Source organism: Lates calcarifer, linkage group LG21 (assembly GCF_001640805.2).
Source record: "Lates calcarifer isolate ASB-BC8 linkage group LG21, TLL_Latcal_v3, whole genome shotgun sequence".
Lineage (NCBI taxonomy): Eukaryota > Metazoa > Chordata > Actinopteri > Centropomidae > Lates > Lates calcarifer.
In genome coordinates this window covers 18,897,038-18,915,483 of record NC_066853.1, presented here as the reverse complement: position 1 = coordinate 18,915,483, position 18,446 = coordinate 18,897,038, and the positions used below count along the sequence as shown (strand labels likewise).

Sequence of the window (18,446 nt, the reverse complement as noted above, 5' to 3'; positions counted from 1 at the left end):
GTGTTGTAAATTATATCAATGCATACTTTACATACTGTAAACAACCTGTCACCTGCTAGCACCTATAATTGAGACTAAATGCAATTGAAAAAAAGATAAAATATTTGTCATTATGTTCCATTTTAGTCAGAAACATTTTCATCAGACACAGGAGCAGGGGATCATCTGATACTGAGCCGCAATAAAGCAAAATAACCCACCGGCATACACCAGGGCCGAGAACTGACACTGTTGTTCAGAGTTATCTGTTCACACAACAGAAAATAGTAGATGTTTAAATTTTAGGTACAGCTTCCTAGTGTATCATAGATGTGTAATGCATGATATCATCAAGTTTACAAAGCTTGCTAACATTAGCCACAATGAGCTAATGGTCATACCAGACCAAGTACGGCTACAACAGCAAAACCCTCAAGTGTGAACTGAGCGGGCAAATTTAACCGGGTGCAAACTGAGGCAAAGACACATGCATATTGTTGAAGATGTTTCAGTTGTCCAAGATCAGAGCGTTAAAGTTACAGGGTGCTCACCAACACACACACTCACCCTGGCATACACACAGTATGTCGGTATGTTTGTTGCTATATAGTTTACATCAATCAATAGCTTTACGGACTGTACAATCTTTATGTTAGCTGTTCGGGGCAAATAACCACAGACTGCACAAAAGGTCTGCCTGAAAAATGTATGCAACTTGTGCAAGGGGAACATTTTGCTTTGCTCTCTGAAGAGGTGGAATGTGTTCTTCTTTAAAAAGTTACATGGTCTCGTTCTAAATGCAGACTGATTTGAAAAGTCTGGACCATGGTAAATTACCTCAGAGTATGTAATGTAGAACTGACAAAATGTATGGTCCTTTAAGTATGATAGTTATTCAGCAGAAACATTTAGGTTCAGCCTGGGTTGGTGGGTGATACATTTTCAGCTTGCAGTAGCCATGGCCAGTGAAGAGCAGTTAATAGTTAGCAGCAGCTGTTAGATGCATGGGACTGGCCATTTATGTAGAGAACTGTTATGTGAATGAAAACGTTTTTCCTCTATCAGGGAGATCATCTCTGGTCACCCTGCTGATCCCCCACTGATAATTACTTCACATTCTTGGTTAACCTATGCTATGATCTAATTTAGATCACACATCCAGTCAGCCAATATTAATATAAATTTCTCAGGCATAATGACACACACACAGTTCTCATTAGTGTAGCACAGATTCTGCTGCCAGTGTTTTGTGAGGGCGACGTGCAACAAGCAACCCTGGTCCTCCAGCATCTGACTGGATTTGTCTGAATATGTCCATAAAGCCTTTGCAGCTTTCTGATGAGTCATTTGGAGTAGGTGTTTACCACTTCACCGGCAAACAGTCATAAGCCACATTGCATATCTAAGCAACAGCGATTATCACCAGCAGTCAAATCCTACAGCAGTTACTGTACATCAGGGCCTTTGCAAATCTGATGATTTGTTCCAAATGTTAATACCAGAGTAAAGCAAAGCAGTTTGTTTGTGAAGTACATGCTCTGTATTAGTAGAAACTTAGCCAGGGTTGTTGATTGTTCATGCTGTCCTTTTTTTGACTTCTCTCCTTTCACGGATGTTCTCGTATTGCCTTGCATTCACATGTGAGAATTTGGATTTTCTACTCTCTTCAAGAGCAGAGTCCAGCCTTCGGGCTAATACTCAATCTGATCAATGTTCAAACGCACTGAATTCACAGGATTCATGAGGTGCTTTCACAGGAATATATCATCCGCTAGGTTTCTGTTTCCCGAACCCCCAGCTGCTGGCGAGAGCCCTGTCTGACTATCTGTGCACTTTAACTCTCCAGACGTGTCTCTGTTTGGCTCCATTACTCACTTAACAAGAATCAGCTCCCTGTAAGTACCTCTGTACATGCAGGGTGTACTTCAGGCAAAGACAGAGGATCTGACTGGGTAACAACACAGACTTGACTTGGATGTTTAACTGAGTCAGTGCTGGATATCTGTCTCTGTTTGCAGCCTGGGTCTTATTTTTGTAGCAGCCATCATTCCCTGTGGTTATACGAACATTTCACTCGACAAAATCATTGCTGAAAGTCAGTTGCTGCAGTATTAACAATAGGGAGATCAGTTCTTTATTTGTGGAGTACCATGTTGTCATTATAAATAGGAATAATTATCAAAATAACAACACCATGGTTGTTATCTCAAGCACTGAATTCACCTATGATCAGCGTAATCACAGGGCTTACATGGCTAATGTTGCTAATAATTAAAAAAAAAAAAAAAAAAAAAAACTTTAAAAAGCTCCTATAAAATGGAGAAACTTTGTTAAACAAAGATCATGACACCAAATCAGAACTTTTCTGTCAGCACTTCAGTCTTCAGTTTACAGGAAGATTTACACTACAAACAGTTTAAAAAGTGAACTTTAAATTAGGTCAGGACGAGGTGATCTGCCTCACATAGCGTAAACATAAGGCAATTAAGCTCAAAGTTACAATTTAATGCAAGTTCTTACCTGAGTTCAGTACAGGTGTATATGTTTCTTACAGTATATCTATGAGTATTTTGTCGTACTGTATATTTGTATATGTATGTTAAGTGTGAAGCAGGTCCTGTCACAGTTTTACTCGGTTAGTTCACCCTTCAGCATCAGGCCTTAGATCTTTCTGATGGAAATGTATGTCTTTTGATCAGTTGCCACAAGCCTGCTACATTTCCCTCACTTTCTTTTTCTTCCTCACTTCAGCTTAATTTCTTTTTGTGAAACTGTCAAAGGAGACAACCCCCTTTGATGCATGCAAAGTTTATCAAAAGGTTTTGAAGCAGCTAATTATTCATCAGCGTTTCTTAGCCGTTATGTCTGACATTATAAAACTCAAACAAAACTGTAAATGCGACAAATACCAGAGGGAATTAAGCTAAAATACAGTTTCTCACTCAGGGATTTTAAGTCCTTGACTATTTAAGCTTTTGTCTTGCTAAATGAATAAAGTGCAATCGTTCAATAACACTAGTCCTAGGTCTTGATGAGAGAGATTCTCATGAAATGCCCTGGTGAGCATCAAGCCGTTAGCTCACTCAGATGAAGGCTTCGCTGCAACATTTTATATTTGCATAAAGAGAAGAGTGCATTTTCATCTCTTTTTTTTTTATTCGGCATCACGGCAAGCTGCTCAAACATTCATTCTCTTCATATTACCAGGGGTAAAGTGAAATGAGTGTTGAGTCTTTTGTTATTACTAACAAAAGCCACTTTTTAAAAAAGCTGTTACCATTATAAAACTGTTACATCAAACACATAAACACATTTTAAAAAGTAGGAATTGTTTTTAAAGTCAATAATAAATAGTACAGTACAGTATGTATTCACTGGCTACATTGATATTAATTGATCATTTCGATTAGAATTAGTCACTGAGTTGTGGGATTTAGGTCTTAATCTACGTAGTTACTTCCTCCTTAACAGCAGGCATAAACAGATCAATAATCAGAAGGACAGAAAATGTAAAATGTGTTGTATTTGCTTTCACTTGCTTCACTTGAGATAGAACTTTCTCATAAGGCACCTTTTACTAAGGATTTATAAGTAATGGTTTTATTAACGGTTCATAAAATATTTCATGCGTTATTATCAATTAATATGGACATCTTTTGGATTTCCAGGTTGTGCCTGGTGTGTGTCCCTCTCCAGCATGACACTCTTGCTTTATGGTTTTTAGTTCTTTAATTCATCAGACCACACCACTGGACCAGGGAGAGCAAGCAGAGTGAGAGGACTAAAATTAATTTAAGAACTTGTTAACATTTATAAATTCAGACTTGTTGGCTTATTAGAAAGTGAAGAAACTCATGAACCTTTATCAGTGACTCTATTAACATCTGTAACTGCAGACCTGATGACATGTTAAAACATTAGTCTTATTAATCTTTATTAATGAGGAGAGTTGAGAAACAACAGCAAAAGGGATTTTTCACAGCATGGCAACTCAGAAGCTGCTCTAATGAATGGCTTATAATTGATCTATAAATGTTTTATCAAGCCATAATAAAGCCATCAGTTACAACTTATAACTTATAAAGGCTAACTTATGAGAAAGTAGTACCAATATTTTACTGGGAAATCAAAATATTCCAAACACACAACACAGTTAGCAATACGTGTAAGAGTTAAAGTACATACTGTAATGTACAAGCTTAATCTTATGAACCAATCTTGTCCTTCAAGTGAAATATTATTTTTGTTCTACTACAGCATGACGAGAACAGCATCCCAACAGCATGGGAACGCCTGCTTAGTATCCCTGTCACATCAACAGTTTCAGTGTTTTTCTTTTTTCTTTTTGGTTTGATTGTTTGTTTTGAGGGGGTAGGGGCATTTTTTTTTTTTTTTTTTTTAGCAATTTGTTTTGTGATGGAGAAAAAGCAGTGACTCTTGAAAAACTAAAGATATGTCATAAGACAACGGTCCAGCACCACATTTGCAAACTTGGGGCGTTGTGGCTACATGGTGTTCACGACAGTCTACCGAGCCACCGGGATACTCTCGCCTCCTCTGGTTTCGTCCAATTATGTGCATTCTCAGTCAGAGGAGTGATGCATTCTTGGAGGATATGAGAGTTTATTATCGCTCACTAACAAGGAAGCTGCCTGAACTGATGGACCCATTAAAAAGACAGACGAAGTTTGTGCAGACTTTGAAAGCAACAGTTGTTAAATTAAACATGGACGGTGTGGGCACCTTTCGCAGCCCCCGCGGAGATGCTCTTGTCTGATTATTCTTGTCATAACCAGGTAGGTGTGAGGAGGAGGAGGAGGAGGAGAGAAAAAAACATCTTTATGCAAGACTACAGTCTCACTGTGCAATCTCTAAGATAGGGCCTTGAGGAGCTACAGTATGTGCAGAAGGGTCCCCACCCTGCCTCCGCCCTCCTTCCCTGTCGGCTCTGTTCCCCTCGCTTCCTTTCATTCCCCATTAATCTGTGATGGTGCCAACATTAGCAGATGACTTGTTAACTAAACTTCACATTTTGGCCAAGAGGGACGCGGGTGTGTGAATTAATAAGAGTTAGAAAAGATTTAAGAGAATGTGGAATTTGAGCCCTTACCTGATGAAACCTAAGCTAATACGATGCAGGATCACAGCCTGCATTAAAGAGGAGGAGGCTTTTTTAAACAGGATCAACAGAATCTTAAATAATGCTGAGCTGATGCTCTTGAAAGCAGCGTCAGTTATGCCAAACACATTTTCGATGCATTAAAGTGCTCCGTCCGAACCTTAATATAGAGTAATATCCCCCATCCATTAACTGCAACACTTTCAGGTATTCATCTGAGGAGGTTAAACAAACATCAGATAAACAAACATCTCACCAGGTGCTATGTCAGCTCTGGAACTGATCGAAACAGCGTAAGTGTACTGCCTCGGGATGTTTCACTGTCTTAAGTAAACTGAAAAAGCACAGAAGGACGTGATGACTGTGCAGACCACTTCACAGACACCACTGTCCCCACAAATTAATTGAATTCATTAACATAAGATCTAACACATGCAATCAGGCATCTGTGCTGATCCTCTCTAATTCATCCCTGACCTTGTTCATAAACATCTTATTGCCTTTCAGCATTGTAATCAAGGAAAAAAAAAAAAAAAAATCACATCAGGAAAAAAGGGAGGCAAACGTGGTAGATCCTCAAGCACTCTGCTTAAAATGCATGTCAGTGTTTATTTCTGTATTTCAAGGACCGACCTATTTCATGCTATTAGCCTTAAGCAGTCTCCATGATGGAAGCCCAGTGGTTCGTTCTCCCAGATATTTTCCTCCCCTCCGTGACGCCGTGTGAGCTTAAGAGCTGTGCACATGAAAAGGTAAGTTCTAACAACATGAATAATGCACATTGTTTGGTGGAGAATCTGAAATCAGATTCACATGACGCTCAATGACTCCAGGATAACTACTTGCACGAGCATGAGTGAAAAGAAGAGACACCGAATACAATATTCACAAACATAAACCAACAATGAGTACCCTGACAGGCAGGTCTAGTCTGTTCAGAACGCAGCCATTTTTGATCATTTTCTGGATTTTGCATCAAAAGCAAAATCATATTAATGAAGAAGATACTAAATTATAGAGTAGCGGTTAAGCGGAGAGGCCCAGACCGGAGAGATGGTGGCTTTTTGCCAGAACAGGCAGCACTCTTTCATGACAACGCACTCAAACCTCATTAGAATGGCTCTAAAAGATCCTCTTACTACAAACTCCATTTCAAGCTAATTAAACTGATTGAAATCAAACATGGAACATAAAAAGGACTAAACATTAATACACTGACAGCTGACATTTTGTAACTGTGAGCAGGTTGTGTGTACCCCTCCGTTCCTGCATAAAGATCTACACTAAACGACTATAAAACTACCGATATCCATTTGATTAATGCATTACAAGTTTTTGAGAGACATTACATTTTATGAACTGCTGGCGAGGGCTGCCAGGAAAAATGTGAACCTGTAGGAGATTTCTTCATTCATATGGAGGAAGAATTCCAACATCCCACAGTGGCTGACACCTGAGCCACAGCAGGCATTAGAATAAACCTCTCACAGCAAAAACCTTGATTTTTCATACAGGGATAAAAAGACACATATAACAAAATAAATTATGGCACTGTTCCATTTAAGTTGCTAATAACAACAATGCATTCACAGGCTCATCACAGCTCTCAGGATGTGAAGTAAGATCAGCAGCAGACTCTAAACTAACTGAGGTTGTTGTCACTGTCATTTTCCACCGTAATCACATTAACAATAAAGTAACCTTAAAGAACTAAAGGAAATTGCTCTGGTGTTGATCAGGGATGATCCGACCCCTGGATCCTCCAGGTACACACACATGTACAGTATAATGAGCCTAAGGTGTGTCAGTAAGCCTTGCAGGTAAGTGGGTGCACCAGGACTTTCTCAAAGCAGACGCCCTGATTTGTTTAACAAAGACGCAACAAACAACATTCGTAATGGCTAGATTGTGTGTGTGTGTGTGTGTGTGTGTGTGTGTGTGTGTGTGTTTGTGTGTGTGTTTGTTTGTGTGTACATTGATGTGCTAGGGACAGGAGTGGTTTGCTGGTAAATTTCAGGGGAACAAAGCCAGTATTACTGGTTACACCTTTTCTGTCTGCTGTGAGAAAGGACCTATATAGACTGTGGTCATTATTGATGTTGGTACAGTTATGTTTGTCAGGTTGAAATGTCTGAAATGAAAAAAAAAAAAAGTATAGGGGACCAAAGCTATGCACCAAATCTACAAAACATAAGAAAACCAAAAGTTAATACTTGCATGGTATTGTAAAAAGTTTTGTTGACAGTTGGTACACTTCTGAACATTTTGTAATAACTGCTTTATGCTAAACGGGTTAATTTGTAATGCTACTGGCAAAATAAATTTGGAGACAACAAAGAGAAATAAAGCTGTTTGTCCAAAGTTTTAATCCTTCATTTTTTATTTTCGGAGATATTTCTGGAGCCGTCTCATCACCGCCCACAACTCCTTTTGATGTTTTTCAGCTGCGAGCAGCTCCTCCATTACATACGTGCACTGCATTGTGGGACAATAGTGCCCATCAACAGCACTCTCAAAAATCATTTAGTATGCATACTGACATTTTTGAGTACACTTAATTTTGTCACTTTTTCTGTGCGAATGTACAACATCCTCCAAACAATGTTAGAATTAGTATGCAGAGTGGGATGGTGATACAGCATAGGTTCTTAGAAAAGTGGTCCTGAGACTGGTCTCGACTACAATGGCCCTGGACTTACAACAGGAGTATACTCCATATTTAGGACTCAGTGACGTTCAACAAAAGGTGACCTTTGATGAGTCAAAAGGATGATGTTGGAAACATTTACCTTCATGGAGTTGGAGCGCCCGTTGAAGGGCTGCAGCTCGGTGAAGAACTCTGTGTTGTGGTCCAGCCGTCCGTGACCTCCATACAGAACCTCATCTGAATCCAGCTTGATTTTGTATCTGACAAGGATACAAGGTTAAGGTGCAGTAGCAGTGGGAAACTCGATTATAAGATCTGAGACATAAGAAGCACGAGACAGGGTTTTTATCACCGGTGCTTTTTGGAGTGCAGACTTGGTTTAGCAGTGCTCAGCTGGTTTATACTCATTGAAATCCTCACATCCATCAGCATTCATCTCCTCCTCGCTGCACTGCACAGTAACAGTGCAGAGCTCTCACAGACAAAGAGAACACTGCCTGAAATTAACATAAATACAAAGGCGATTCAGCCATGTCTCAACCATCCAGCCTGCCTGTCTAATTTATCTAATGCACTGCATAAATAATGAATTTGATCAAAAAAGTGATCCAAATGAGTGACAACAGATACACACATATAAAGTATCCACTCCTCCTCCAGGACACATTTTATTGTTTTACAACTATGAATCACAGTGGAATAATTAACCTTTTTTTTTTTTTTTTTTAAACACAGATCAAGTGAAAAGATTCATTGAAGTGAGAGCAAATCACTATTAAATACAAAATAATGCATAAATGATTACTAAGGTATTCATTCCCCTCAAACACTGCGTCAATTTTGCACATCTGGACACTGAAATCTGTTCTGTTTTCCTGTCCTTATTATTAATCCACATGATTACTTCCTTCTTTGATATTTTCTCAGATGATCACTGTCACAATATCTTGATGAATCCACTGTGAATTCAGAGATATAAAACAAAAGGACATGTCAGGGAGGGGCGTGGGATGGTGCTTTGCTGCACTGAGACAGTTTAATAGTCCAGAATAAATGCAACTGCCTTTGATCATGCACAGACAAGATGCATGTGCTGTATGTGTGTGTATGAGCTGATGGGAGGGTGGGGTTGGAGAGTAAGCAAAGGCCCCTTGCCATCATTTTTCCCTCATTCTTTTTGCAAAATCTCTCTGCCATGCTTCTGAGCAAGGATGCTCAGACACTGAAGAGCTGACTGATGGCAGCCTCCATAATAAGGTTACCAGAGTTTCATGAAATATGTGTGTTCTTTAAGAGGAACCAACATGGAAAGTCCTTGCATTAAATATAATATGTAAATCACACCACATGCTCCAGTGAGGGCTTCAGCATATATTCTCTCTCTCTCGCTCTACAAAAGTGCAAGATCAAATCGATTACATGATGAATTATGCCCTTCAGCAGGGAGGAAATGGAGAATACTGTCTAAAGTGATATCTAAATTGTTAGGAAAGAGCTCCAAAAGTCTGTCTGAGAAAACAGTTTTCTGGGGAGACTTTTAGAAACTGCTTGACATTAGTGCGGTCCCCATCCTGTCGCTTGACAAAAAACAAAAAGGATGGATGTCGGAATCAGTTTCAAGGCTGTTATTAATGTCACAGGAAATATTTAAGACATTTTAAGAGGCGGATTTAAAATGAAAGAAAGTGCACTTTGACAAGCATGTACATAAATATATATTTTCATCTGAAAACTTCTCTGCAGGCAAAGTTTAGTGTCATTCATACCAGTCAGAGATGCTTAAACATGAGTACTCTGATGTCCATATATAATGTAAATACCCATAAACATGTGCGCAGTGCATTATTAACTCCTGTCTGTCAGGGACGGGAGCTGTGAGGAGTGGTACTGTAACAAACACCAGGAGAGAGGAGCAGACATGCAAACAGCACCCTAATTGGCTGGCTGAATAATCACCTTATCTCCCCATAGGAGATATTCTGGAGTGCGAGTGTGATCCTCCGACGCTGCCTCATTCTGCCCCAGAGCCAGGAAAATTCTGCTTTTGCTGCCTGCTTGTCTGCTTTGATAGTGATGATTAAAAAGAAGCGCTGCTCTGCGCATTGTTTCTCGCTGAGGAGAAAGATCCCCTCCTTCACTCCTCCTCAGCTCTACACGCCGCTGTGGTAGTTTATTAACAGAACAAGCTCAATTTTCTATGGAGGTTTTACAATAACCATCAGAAGAATATGCAAATACTCTCTAAAGGGCTGTAATGCCTTCGGGAAACTGAGAATACATGTAATTTCAAAGGTTACTCCTCCTAATACAACAGTAAAAACCTTTACATTAACTATAATTGTGCTTGAAATATGTTTGTGAACTGTAAATATGTTTCAGACCCCATTTAGAGTGTTGTCACACTGTAGATTACATGTGTACTGTAACTGTGCACTAGTAGTGACAAACAATAATTTCTGGCAAACTTTTCTGCAAGCAAGTGAGAACAAACACAAATTGGTAGTTGGAAAGCTTTGAGTGATTACATCTTTGTTAGCGGGAGCAACAGCTCGCTGTTCAGCTGTAAAGTATTGTTATCAATACAGCCGTAGTGAATGCAGAGGAAGACTTAAGAACACAATCAATTTTGTCCAATGAGCAGGAAGAAAAGAAGGCAGTCCAAAAGCTCCATGATTAGAGCCACTGATGACCTGAAAACAATCTGGCCATGACCATGATTGCAGCCCAAGCCACCACTTAGTTTCTCCATTGGCTTGTCGTTTTTTCTTTGCTTTATGAAAGTAATAGCACCCTGGCGTGGGTGAACAAGAGTTAAGATGTGTGTGAGCACATCTGAAGAATGTGGCATGGCCTTGTAAGCATTCTAAATATCACATCTTGCCTTTTCAGAGTCCACTTTTCCCTGCTTTCCGCTCAGCCAGTGCGAGTTACATCAGAGAGCAAGAAATGGCAGTTTCTGCCAAAGAGGAATAGGAGATGGCAGCAACTCACACACATAAACTGATGTAAAGTGGGACCCTTAAAGACGATTCATTTCAAAATAAAGGGATGCCCATCGTTTTGTATAAAGAGCACGGCATCTACCGTAGCCTACTATGTAACAGCCTTGAGTATAACTGCGTTTATTCTCCCTTGCTTTGTAACAAGTCTGGGAAGATCCAGACAGGATTTTGACGTTACAATGTTTTATACAAAGTGATGAACATTCTTTCTAGTTTGAAATTATTATTACATTCAAATAAAAGTCCACAGCTTTACAATTCATTGTCTCAGAGGGAAATGTTGAACTTGCTTATCTTAAAAAGGTAAATGAAGAGTCTTATTGTCATAGTTTTAATCCTTCTTATCTGCAACTGTGGCTTTGTATTTATCAAGAAGAGTGTCAGATGGAGCAAAAAAACATGAGCAGACAAATGATCATACACATACAAACTCCCAGGTTAGTCAAACTTATTTAGAAGTAAAAACAAAAGAAAAAGTAAAATAGTTACCAAAAGTGCAACTGTAAACATACATCAGAGTTTACTGACTGACTCTTGGACCAACTTTGTTTTAGTGTAAGGATTTTATTAATGGAAGGGGGTGATTTTGGGTTATCTGGCGAAAGTGTTGAACCAGAATTCCTAGATGATGTGAGTTTAGAAACGGAGCACGATTTGTTGTCTTACTTAAGATGTATTGAGCTGTCTGAGAAAGAGGAGTCTTTGCCGGGCTTTTTCGACAGAGTGGTCTGTGTCTATGTTACGTTTGAGTATGTTGCAGAGGTAGGCGCCAAGTAATAGATTGCTGTAAATAAATATGTGGGTTTTGGGATGTGGTTTAAACCTTAAAGTCAATAATGAGTTCAGGAGTTTTGGGTGTGTTAACCTGCATATTAATGTCTGTGCACCATCTGCATGGACCTGACTGCTTGTGTTTCTCGTTTAGTAATGCCAGTGTATTCCCAGATCTAAGGAATTGTTTTATCAAGTGCGATGTCATCATAATCTGGAGAAATGATGGTCAAAACTACAAAAATTAACCAAAGTTATAATGAAATGGAATTTTCCCTTCAATGGCTGAAATAAAGCAGCTTTTCTATTTGTCTACAGCACCGGAATGCCACAAAATTTGGAATCACAGATTAAGCCTCTGGATTGATGAGGATGTCTGTGGATGATATCTAGTAGAGTTACAACCTAATGGGATCCCACGCAGAGTAAAGTAATGCAACTTTGTTTATGCTATCCATCTTGATGTATCTTACAGGAAGTTGACGCATACTTTCCTTTTTCAGAAACCTCATATGATTCATTCTAGATAATATCAGTGTAAGTTATTGTCACCTATGCACAAGACTGCGTATTTTATCCTAAATTCTAGTTAGTTAGTGTCACTGCACCTGTAGTTGAATTATTCCAAACGGCACTCAAGGAACGGCTCAGACAGAAAAGGAGAATGATGACCTGACACAATCTCAGCTGCCTATTGGCACAGTGTAAATCAAAGACCAATCTGCCCTGACAGGTACAGCTTTCATGACAGGATCCAACTGGGATTTCAAATGCTCTAAACCAGCCAGATAAAGCCCACTGACTGAAGAATGTGTCCACCACGAGTCAGAGAGAAAATAATAAAAAACAGTGATGGTTTGAGTGCCTGTCGAAAAGCTGACGTTGACTGCATTTTAATGGCCAACATTTTCGGCGAGGTGCTTTGCTTCACTTTCTCTCCTGCTCCTCGTGGAGGGGAAAAAAACACACACACACACACACACACACACACACACACACACACACACACACACATACATACACACACACAAGGACAATGAGAAGCAATAGCAAAGCTTGTCTAAAAATATGAAGAGGCCAAACAGTCACTGAGTATCTGACTAAGGACTGGTACTGAGGGATGATGACTGTATAGTTATTTATTTATTGTAAAGTTAAGACAGCAGACTTGAAGTTTTACATTATACCCCAGACACTAAAACCACAACAGTTATATAGCTGTAACATGTCTGTACAGCATCAACTGCAGATGTGTTTTCAGCATTACACTGACAACTATTTTTTCTCTGGGTTTCTATGTATAATTAAGCAACCTATTGAGAAGTTATGCAGAACTAGTGATATGCTTTCAAACTGTGCTGCCACTGCACAACATTCTGCTTTTTTATTTAGCGATAAACTAACTATGAAAGAGAGAGAAACCACCTGAAAATCCATCTAGACCAAGATGCAGTCATCTAATATGCACAAATGGTAACTTAATGGTGTTTTTCGCTGGAGAGGGACACCCTCTGATATAATATGGTAACTTGCCATATTGCCATAAGAAATGACACCTGTATTGGATCCATTTTCAGCCGAACACAGCATGGTCAGCCACATCCAGCTATTATTTACAGATAAGAGCAGAGGTGTGGGGCTCCTCTGTGACATCCCTGACCCTCACACAGGTAGAAGAAAGTTTAAGTATATGACAGCTGAGTGTAATGAAAAAGCACTTTTGGACTCTTTGAGCTTGTCTTGTTTACCTCCTCTGCCTCTGAGTGGCACTTTCATCTGTCTTCTCCCCTAATTGGATCCTCTGCACACATTCCCATCGGAGGATCTGCATCTCCTCATACACACGGCGCATTTACCTTCCTCACACACACAGCACATTTGCCTTTATGTGTTTACTGCCTCTCTGTATAATGACAGCCAGAGCTTTGCCCTCACATTTATTTGCATTTCCTCTCAACCCACCCAGTGTCTGAGGCCTCTCCTTAAACATCAAAAGAAGCACCAGGAGGAAAAGATGCGGTTCCATCTAAATGAAAATAAACCCTCAAAAACGGTGTTACAGACACTGTGCAGCAAGGCTATTAGTGCTGTGCCCAAGACTCACCCCATCAAGGCAGAGTTGAATACACGAGGCAGAACGTACAATTATTGCACATCAAACAAGCTTACAATTAACGCATGATATTAAGAGATTAGGAGTTATGTCTTTTTTTTTTCTTTTTTTCCATCAACAAATAAACTTGATTATTGTTCTGTCTAAGTATTCACATTTAATAACACATCTTGGCTTTTAGTCCCTATGTTTTTTAGATGTTAATTAACATTTGCAACAGAGATCATCCTCAGTAACAATCATTCCAGATAATGTCATAATCAGGCGAAATGCATCGAATTGTCTCTTGAAATGATTTGAACTATAATAAAACATATTACATGTTAATAGAATGATATCATCAGGCCGACACTGCATGAAAAAAAACTTTTTCAGTTAGGATATTTCACTATATTTTGACAGAGTTATCATTATAATTAGCAAGACAAGCATCTAAATGAAACAAACAAAAAAAAGATGCAGAAATCAAAGGACTGCTGTCTAACAGCCTCATTGTCAGCCAATCGAATCATCATAATTTGAGACTGAATTGCTCATGTGTACTGATTTGAACTGCTGGCATCCAGAGAAAACTAACAAACTCTGCGTTTGTCTTTGACTCAGCATCACATTATTCAAGTCATAGATGAGGACGCAACACAGTTTCGTATCCATCCGGGAAAGCGTTGGCGTGGCTACGTGGGGCCCCCGAAGAGAGCGATGTCCGTTATAATAAATACAAATCTGTCAGATTTCTGTCCCCCTTCACATCCCTGATCATTAATCCTGCTGTAATCACAACTGTGGGACTCATTAAATTCCTCTGCGCTGCTCGCTGGGAAGACAGACAGCCAGTGCTTCTAAAGAGAGCGCTTTCTGAATCACTGGGCTCTGCTATTATTTCTCTCTAATAGCATAACAACACCACTATAAACAACTGACTCATATTCCTCTCAACAGTGACTGCTGAAATTATATCAGAAAAGTATTAGCCTCAGAGAAAACGCTGCCATTAAAATTGGGGGTCTTTACGAGTCACATTTACTTTAAACATGTCTGACACAGTATTTAGACCCCTGATCCACTTCTGAGCCCAGAAGATGGCCTTCTCTCACGGGTGATTTTTATTTCCCTCACAGCTCTGACGAATTTACTGGTAGATTCATTTTTGAACCACATCCAGCCTCCAATCTCATATCAACAGTTAGTAGTGAAGCTGACAGGTGGGGTTCACTGATGATGTAAACCTACATCACACATTGTAAACATAACCATGGAACTGATTAACAAATACAGATGCTACTGAGAATCACAGAGCCCATTCAAAATGTACACGCATAGACAATCAGCTACCAGTTAACTTTGATGGTGAGCAAGTAAGACTCATCTCATGCTATAAGACAGCATTTAAATTTACTATAACAGGATCAAAGTGCAACACACACACACACTTGCTGTGTCATAAAATCTGTGCTTTTCTGGATACCTGATGTACATCAGCACCAGATGTGCATCAGAAATTCAGTCATTCATTTTAAAGAATCCTTTAATGTGTTAGAAAAGCTTAAATATGGATGCGTTGGTGGTGCCAGGTGAAAAGTTATAGGTTAACCAGAAGATTTATCCTCTGGGGATCACTATGCCTGTACCAAATACAAGTAGTTGTTGGCCTACTGTATCTCAATCAGGCCCACAGACAGATGTATTCCTCAAGAAAAAGTTCATATATCTCTGTGAGCTTTAAAAGTGTCAGTGTGCCCACAGGTCATGTAATTCCCATCTTTCCATTTCTGTCTCCTTTGTGCCCCCTTTAACAGACATTTACTGTCTTGGTTATTACATCCTCAGTTAGTGATTTTGTCATGCTCAAAGAGATTAATCATGTTATTGTATTAAAGAAGTAACTAACAGAGACATCATTACTCAGAGAGGCACTGCGAGTGTGCACTGTGGCGTGACAGTGGAAAGCCAATGTCTGAAGATTTAAGGGAAACAAGCAGTGACATGACAGATGAAGGCTAAAAGGATACTTTCCTGGAACTTCTACAGCCACCCTGTAGTCCTGGAAGCTCTTGCTGGGGTGGAAGTTGAAGATAAAGAGCACATTTGCCCTGTCAAACACAATGACCTTGTCCCCTTCATGCTTGGCGCTGACAAAGGCCTGGAGGGGGGAAAAGGGAGAGAAAAGAAAAGCTAATAAAATAGTTCTTCATGAATAGTCATTACCTTTCTCATCTTGGATTTAGAGAGTTATAATGGGGAACACTATATCAGTGGACTACACATTTCCAAATAGACTGAGTAACATTCCCACAATCAAATTTCAGGTGGCACTCATCAGCAGAAAGCAGCAGCCCAGGGTAGTGCCTGGCACACACACTGTCAGCTTTAGACAGCTGCACATGATAAAGCCGCCACTCTCCTGTGGAGCGAGCTACTGTTAACGTGTCATTAGCAGAGATTATCAATGTCACCCAACCCCCTATTTTTAGTGCCTTGTTCCCCAAGCCAATTTCAGGGCAGCATATTCACGGCTGAACGAGAAGATAAGCACCCCTGCAACTGGACCAGCAGAGAGGATGGAGGTTAAGGAATGAGCTGACAGTTTGGTGGAGTCTTTTACCAAGTCCATTTCAACATGAGAAGTCCACAAATTTGGAGTAAATGCTAAGCTCCTCTGGCTGCTGGTGACTGTTTTAGCATCAGAAAATGAATGTAACCTGCATCCATTAAGGTGGGACCAAATAAGCATATACAGTAAATGTGCATTCTTATTTAAAAATAAATAAATAAATGTAAATGCAATCAACAGACGTGATAATCATAAAATGCTTCTGATTATATACAGAATCTGCTGATGTTTATATGTCGCAAAAATCCAAATTATCATCTAATAATTGTGCACCAAGAACAATATCTCCCTATGTAAAACTGTGCTGACCTAATATGTATGTACCCTCTTTCTAGTTTGACACTAGGTCTGCAAGTCTTTCAAGTCTCTGTTTCTGTCACTGCCTCCAGCATCACACTGAACTGAAAACAGCTCTGGGTGAAACTTAGCCAGGCAATGAGAGCAGGGCAAATCCCTACAGTGGCCCAATTTATGACCTCAGCACTTTGGAATGAAAATATTTTTTTCTTTGTGAAACCGCTGTTCAAATCCAATATTTCCACAAACTGTGACCCTCCTCTCTGCTTCTTTTTTCTTCACTGAAACTTACATTAAGTCAGCTGCAGGTGCAGCCGGCAGAGTTTGGGGAAAAATTGGATTTAAACGTTGGTTTTGCATTTTTATGTTTCCCGGGGAGATAGGACACATTGAAAAATGCATTTGAAGATGTAGCCCACTGCTGGATGAGAGGTCAAAAATAATCATTTGACTTTTTCCCTGAGGTTTTTGTAGGAAACACTATGCGGCCGAATCATAGCCTGATGTATGATGTACTCAAGTCACAAGGTAAATCCCAAGACCTCCAATGACCTCAATATAAGAAAATACTGTAAGAAGTATATATTTCTAATGTGGACATAAAATCTTAATGTTTGGATTCACAGACAGATGGATTTGAGTTATATTACTAGAGAATAAAAGCATCTTGTGGGCAATCAGTGTCCCAGAAGTTCAGTAATGCTGATGTAAGTAGAATACAGACTACACCGAATGCCTGTAGTCTGTTTGCTGGTGTGTACGGCTGTATTTACATTTCGTTACAGTGGAACACCTCAAGTGATGCTATCTCTGCATTAATGGGAGCTTCAGTTCACGTCCAGAGTTTGGCCTTTTGAAGCTCACAGCTGCACATCTTCAAAGAGGCGGACCCAAATCACACTTTTAAGCAAAGTTCTCTGCTTAGTTCACTTATACCTGGGACAACGGGGAGAACTGCTGACAGATCCTCTTCTGCTTCTCATTTCAACTACAGAATGCCCTTGGATCCTCCCACCACAGTGAAATATTGAACTGAGCTACAAAATATTCCAACTAAGTGCGATTACCTTGGCAATGTCATTGATAAGCTGTACAGAGGATTCAGACTCATCTGGTCATTACAGCAGAATCTTTGAGCGGTTATTGGCGTTATCTGCGAGTAATGCTCTACAAAGTCCTTTTGTGATATTGTATCATCCCTGAATAGGAAGTTTTTTGTTTCAGTTGCTTCTGAGGACAGAGACCAGGGCACAGGGAAAGCTATAGAAAACCCCTGGAACTGATTTATTATATGCTGCTTCAATCTGGTCTTGCAGACCATTTACCTAATATCTTAAGTTGTACATAAAGCTGGGCAATATGGTCAAAAATGTGACATGGATAAACGTTTATCAGCTGATAGTGATAATTGTCACAAAAAATATCTAATCATTATTTCTTTAAAAAGGCTGATTTTTGCTCCTGACTTAATTTACAGAAACCAGATGGTTGACTGTGGTTTTAAAGTATCTTTCACGGTCAGAACATGACAAACCCTTGCCAAACAGTGGAACATTTCACCAATCTGAGGCAGAAAAACAAATATAATGATCAAATCTAACCTAACTAATCTAAAACCTAACTTGCTCAATGCACACCTCTATTCCTGCGACATGATTGGCAGTTTTTGATTCAATTCTGTCTATGTCATCAAAAAAGATAAATTAATCATACTGACAAATTATCGATCATATGTTATATTTCTGTCTTGGATATATCATTTCAATGCCCAGCCCTTCATAATTACATCTCAAGAATTGATGACAACAATCTTGTTTTTTGACGGATCATTTGAAAGCTGTTTTCTGTGATGTTGACATGAATACACTTCTTGAAATACTGACAAAAATCAGTCTAAAACCTTTCTG

At 39.5% G+C, this 18,446-nt stretch overlaps 1 protein-coding gene across 1 annotated transcript in view; it reads right to left on the bottom strand.

The window, feature by feature from the left end:
- Positions 1 to 18,446, bottom strand: part of gbe1b (glucan (1,4-alpha-), branching enzyme 1b) — a 76,386-nt gene that overhangs the window by 3,021 nt on the left and 54,919 nt on the right. Inside the window, 2 exon segments of the mRNA XM_018665524.2 lie at positions 7,888 to 8,005; positions 15,641 to 15,771. Coding sequence (XP_018521040.1) covers positions 7,888 to 8,005; positions 15,641 to 15,771 — 249 coding nt within the window.